The 5,750-nt window shown below is 44.0% G+C and overlaps 1 protein-coding gene across 1 annotated transcript; it reads left to right on the top strand.

Moving 5' to 3' along the window:
- The first annotated feature begins 601 nt into the window (after positions 1 to 601).
- LOC119298219 (translation initiation factor IF3-1, mitochondrial-like) lies at positions 602 to 4,779 on the top strand. The gene is made up of 7 exons (XM_037575702.1): positions 602 to 902; positions 997 to 1,064; positions 1,192 to 1,290; positions 2,016 to 2,072; positions 2,415 to 2,483; positions 3,431 to 3,499; positions 3,590 to 4,779. The coding sequence occupies exons 1-7, from the start codon at positions 602 to 604 to the stop codon at positions 4,595 to 4,597; spliced, it is 1,671 nt and encodes a 556-aa protein (XP_037431599.1). The 3' UTR covers positions 4,598 to 4,779.
- Positions 4,780 to 5,750: the final 971 nt, after the last annotated feature.

Here is a 5,750-nt window from a genome sequence, read left to right as displayed (position 1 = left end):
AATTCTGTACTTTTCTCTATTTTTCTTGAATTGGCCTTCTCCCCTATTTTTGTATGGTGCTAACACAATCTTAGTTCATCTTCACAATTTATGTCGGAACAATACTAAAAATTCATAATTAACAGAGAAAAAATGTGTACCTCGAAAAAAGACTGTGAGGAGGCTGCATGTAAGGGCATGTACAATGGTGGCATATAGATACATATGCCCATGACAAAAAGTAATTTGAGACATCTACATTTATTTTTTCTCCCCAATGCAAGCTACCACTAGTGGATCTCATTAAAAAATAAAAAATAAAGACTTTAGTACACATGCATCTCTACTTCTCATTCCAACCTTTTTAGTTTCTGTCACTGGATCACACTTTTTCTCTTCAAGCACCCGCCTTCTAAAAAAGATCTCGCTTCCCTATCCAAACCTACTTTACATCATATCCAATTCTAAATGGCATGCGAGGCATCACCTTAAGGCTATGCATTGTACATGCCCTAAATGGGCTTAGTTGCGCAACTAACGAGGGAGCCTTTTAGGCCTATGCGGAGGGAGGCAGGCTGGGCTACCCGTGGTCGTCCCCTTCCTGCCGCCGCCGCCGCCGCCCATGGCTCTCCGCCGCGCCATCGGATCCCTTGTCGTTCGTTCCCAGGCCTACTACCTGCGCCACGCCGCCGCCTCACCCCCGCCGTCCTTCAGCCGCCCGATCATCCCCTACCGGTCCTTCGCCGCTCCGCCTCAGCACGTATACCCCCTCCCTCTAGTGCCCCAGGCCAGCTTTCCTTCTTCTTACCATCCGTGTTGTGCTCGACAGGTCAAGAAGGTCACGAAGGACGATGACGACGATGCCGGCCCCAGGATCAACAACGACATCACCGCTCCCTTCCTCAGGCTCGTCACCGATGAAGGTAGGGAAGGGACGATGCACCCACTCACTCACTCACAACTCCCCTTCTCCGTTCACCATTCAGGTGATGGACATGGCCTGTTTCAGTTTTGCAGGGCATAGTGTTGTCCCCAGGCATGAGGCTCTTCAGCTCGCTGCCAGGATGGGCTTGGACTTGGTTGAGGTACACTACTCCATACTGCATTTTTCTTCTTCATCTTCAATTGTTTGTGTCCTGGTGTTGGTGTTTTCTTACTGTTCAATCAAGTCTTGCATTTTCATTTCTCACGGTTATCTTTTCGTCGGTGCAGGTCCACAGAAAAACAGACCCTCCTGTTTGCAAGATCATGGACTTTCACAAAGAGAAGTATAACAAAGATGTCAAGGAGAAAGAACGCTTAAAAACCAAGGTGTGTGTGATAAATCCTCGTTGAATCAGTCGTCCCATCAACACTGCAGTTGAGTTGAAATGTTTAGAAAGGAGCCATGTTCGTAATTGTTTAAGATCATTGGACTAAACTATCAGTTCCTTGATCCGTGGTAAGGAAACCGTTTTTTAGATACAGTCAATCTCAGCTACAGAAACTGTCATTTGCTTTAACCAGATGCTGTTGCTTTTTTAAAAGACACAAATAACTCTTTGATCTCTACAAAAACAACGGCATCTGGTTAAGAGCTATAGACATCTTATGTACTCCCTCCGTGCCTAAATATAAGATGTTTTGACATCTTATATTTAGGCACGGAGGGAGTACTCCTTAGTAGAATATATAGAAGATGTTCTTTGTAGGGGCATCTGCTACTGTTGAGTCTGTTGTTGAGTGGAAATGGCCAGAATTGCATTTCTTTACTATTTGTCGTACTAGAGCACATTCGTGGTTACTGTGCTGTGTGTTGGGTTGGCTAGGGGATATGTACTAATTCTAGTAAGATTTTACTGTTGCTTCATAAAAAAATTGATTTCGATTAACTGCTGTGTCCAGACTAGAAATGTGTAAATGCTTTTGAAAAGTACTGCAATGCTAAATGTAGCCTTAAAAACAGAGCAAGGGAAATGTTAATCACTTATACCTCCTTGCATGTTTATATTACCTCTGCATAAATCATAATAATGAGCACCTTCAATGTTCTGCAGTCTGCTATTGTCTTGCGTGGTGGAGATAACAAAGAAGTGCGGTTTAAGGCGAAAACAGTAAGTTTTCTTAATGTTGTAGTTCTTTTGTTAATTGCAGGCTGCATGATTTTTTATTCTTATACGGAATGCATGATTGATTAGTATTTGAAGTGAAAACAGTTTTTTTTTGCTTGTTCTATTTTGGTCCTTGCTGTTTGGCAGTAATAGTGAATATTCTATCATAACTTTTTTGTTCAGATGTGGAATGCATGCTTGATTGCTACCTTTTAGCTGGAGTAATAGCTTGATTGTACTGCTACATGCTTCTTTTGCTGTTTGTTTGGACCTATACCTAGTTGAACTCACTCATTGAGCTGGTGTCACATAAGGTTGTTGAGGAACATAAACTACTGTTTGCAGGAAATTAAAGACTTGAAGGTGAAAGCAGATGCAATTACCAGACTAATGGAGCGTGGTTACAGGGTGAAGGTAAGAGTGCTCATGTACTTTTTAGTTCTTATTTTGTATGATTTTGCAAATATTTGGTGACAACCCAAGGAACTGTATCACATGGAATTGTCAATAAACCTTATTTGTATTTTTTTTCCTGTTTAACCATTATTTTATAATAATGTTTACTGGGCAATCCCCAAGGAAACTTTATAACTGTAGAAAGGGAAACCAAATAGTGTGATATGATCAGGGGCCTTTTGTGGATCTGGAACTGTTGATTGTGAAAGCTGTTGTGACATGTAGGAGCGTAACATAGCTGAAGCGTAGTATACTGTTAAGTACATTGATCTCCCTGTATCGATGTTTGACACTGCAGAAGATGATCTGTGCTAAAGGTGTGTGTGGAGTTTAGTTTTTGTTGCAGAGTCTTACATCATATGTTGAGTCTAGATCGATCCCTAACTGAAGTTGTACATGCTGGTGGTCATATTGATGTTATAATTGGATCTTGATGATATGGCTTGTATGTGACGGCAGTATGTGTACAGTCTCTATTTCTACCTATATAATGATAATGGGCATGAAGTAGTTTATTATTCAGGAGGAACTTTCTGTTTTCTCCTTGCCTTAGGAGAACCCCAGCTGTCTCATATCTTGTTTGAGTGATAATTCTATCTGTTGGATCTAAACTGTGGATGGAGAATCACAGTAACATGTTTTCTCTTTATCTTCACTTGAAGCAATAATTGCCTGACGGACTTTGCCTTTATTTTTACCTAAGATGACAGTATTTAGCAGTGTCTTTGAAACTGCTAACCAGCATGCATATATCGGATACCAGCTTGAACTGGATTTTCGTTTACAGCCTATTTATTTTGGACTTCATAGCTATATATTGGATTTGTGGATGTTCACATGTATATGTTTCTCTTAAATTCTCAGGCACAAACTGTGAAAAACTTAACGATGCTTCTGTTTGTCAGTGCATGGCAATGCCCGCAGGTAATGAAGCAGAAGATTTAGGCGGACCGCTATCTCGGCTGTTAGGACTTGTGAGTACTTTGTTCTGTATTGTCCCCTTCAGTTTAAGAATTGCCCTCCATGAAAGTTCATCTCTTTCTACAATTTCACCAATTGAACAGATACAAGATGTCTGTATTGTGGAAAGTGGGCCACATTTGGACTCCAAGCATGCATATGTTATTGTCAGGCATGTGAAGTTTGCAACCAAGAAAGGCGGAAACAAAGCTAGCAAGGCCATGGAAGACGCAGGCAAAGGCACCCCCCACAACACTGCCTCTGAATCACCAGCCACTGCTACTGATAGTGGGGACAAGACAAGTGAACATGGTTTGGAAGTTGGGGATGTTGGCAAAACGCCAGCCTATCTCTCTCGTGAATCTGTGGTGCAAAAAGAAAGGCAAGATAGAGGCGTTGGAGGCAGGAAACGCGATAACATGGACAACATGAGTGCTGTAGGAAACAGGATTAACCGTGGTCAGGGGGGATCACAATCATCCGATCGTGGACTCGGTTGTAGGAGTGGAAATTCTCACATGGAAAAGCGAGAGAAGACTAATCAGGATATGGCACCTGAGCAAACCAACAGGTATGCCAGCCGTAGACAGCAGATGGGAGGCGACAACCAAGGCAGACCCCTGCAGGACCCGAGAAGAAATGAAAATGAAGGTCGCCACCGGTTCAACGACAATCAAAGGCCTTTTGAACAGCCTAGCCCGCTATCGCCAAGGTTCAGCCAAGGCAGACCCCCACAGGACCCGAGAAGAAATGAAAATGAAGCCCGCCACTGGTTCAACGACAACCAGAGGCCTTTGGAACAGCCTAGCCCGCCATCGCCAAGGTTGAGCCAAGGACGACCCCCACAGGACCCGAGAAGAAACGAGAGAGGAAGCCATGTCCCATCGAATAACAACCAGCCGCGACGACTCCAACAATCGAATCAGAACAGTGGACCATTAGCAGGCCGGGACGCAGGGAGTCCGACTCCGACAGCCAGGAGTTTGGGCGTCCTCAGCAGCCGAACGCCAGCCACAACATCCGAGCCGAAGAAGGCAGATGGCGTGTCCGCTGCTGGTAAACCTTCTGACCCCGGTCCGTCCAAAAGCTTTGGAATATTTAGTACTCCCTGAAAGTGATTCCAGTGATAAAAAAAAGGTCGTGAAAAAAGACGAGTAAGTTCTGTGGCGAAGTTTGCAGAGCAAATATTATTCCGCTTGTGGGGGTGGAGTTCTCCGTGGCGTCTATTGAGAATGTTTGTGATTGCTGCTTCAACAAGGCCTGTTTATGAGCAGCAAGTGGCTGTTTTTGGCCACCATTTTTGTCGTTATTATTTATTTGTTTCGAATAATCCTTAATTATCCCCATCATCGATCCTTTGCATAAAAAAGAACATTGGACATGAGCCCATGCATACATGTAATGTGGTGTGTGTCAGCTCATTTTGACGGGAAAAAAATCCAAGATTTATTGAATCTGTCTGGCATGTGCTCAGGTACAAGTCCGGTTCATGGCACTCACTACTTACACCAACGAACATGCGGGTCACTTCTTTGGGGCATCACATAAAAATGCAAGCAGGCAGCAGGTAGAAGGGATTAAGCTACATTCTCAGCTCTGATTTTCTTCCTCTCTTATTTCTTTGTTAGATCCTCTGATCGGTTAGCCTAGATCAAGGCCATGGCAGGACGGTGACAGCGGTGTGGGTGTGGGTGTGTGTGTGTGGTGGCGGCTGCGGTGGCAGAGAGAGGGAGAGTTGGTGATGGAGCTTCCCGTGAGCACCGCGCTAACCCTAGATCGGTAGGGAGTATCAGTGGGGTTTGTGGCAGCGGCAACCCTCGTATCCCGTGCCCCGGCCCCCACCTCTGTTTATATAGCACGGGTCACAGGGGCACACTACCCATGGTTTGGTTGGGCGCCCCCGATCAGGGCGCGATGCAAGGGCCCGTTCGACCCGTTGGGCTCGAACGGGAGAGAGATCAACCTAACATTCTCCCTTTTATCTCAACTTTACTTTTAACCTTATGTTTTCTAGTTTATTTGTTTCATCACATATTGGTACATAGAGCATGTTTCATCGTCACATCTTAATTATTGATAGAATCATACAGCTACAACATACGTTTTGTGCAGAAACAAATTCTGTTCCTTTTGGGCCTCTCATGATCCAGGAATCATAAAGCATATCCTTTGTCCTTATATGCTCGAGACTTATAGTTTGATCCTGAATTTTATCTTTCACAACATAATACCTTATCTCTATTGTTTTGGCAGCATTACTCGACT

This window comes from Triticum dicoccoides, chromosome 5A, assembly GCF_002162155.2.
Source record: "Triticum dicoccoides isolate Atlit2015 ecotype Zavitan chromosome 5A, WEW_v2.0, whole genome shotgun sequence".
Taxonomy (NCBI): domain Eukaryota; kingdom Viridiplantae; phylum Streptophyta; class Magnoliopsida; order Poales; family Poaceae; genus Triticum; species Triticum dicoccoides.
The sequence above is the reverse complement of the archived record's forward strand: the minus strand, read 5'-3'. Positions and strand labels throughout refer to the sequence as shown.

What these genes read in the sequence shown, in the direction of transcription:
- LOC119298219 (XM_037575702.1), top strand. Translation starts at nt 602, where the DNA reads ATGGCTCTCCGCCGCGCCATCGGATCCCTTGTCGTTCGTTCCCAGGCC. An exon ending in CAGGCTCGTCACCGATGAAG is followed by an intron (nt 903 to 996) that starts GTAGGGAAGGGA and finishes TCAGTTTTGCAG; the next exon opens with GGCATAGTGTTGTCCCCAGG. An exon ending in TGGGCTTGGACTTGGTTGAG is followed by an intron (nt 1,065 to 1,191) that starts GTACACTACTCC and finishes TCGTCGGTGCAG; the next exon opens with GTCCACAGAAAAACAGACCC.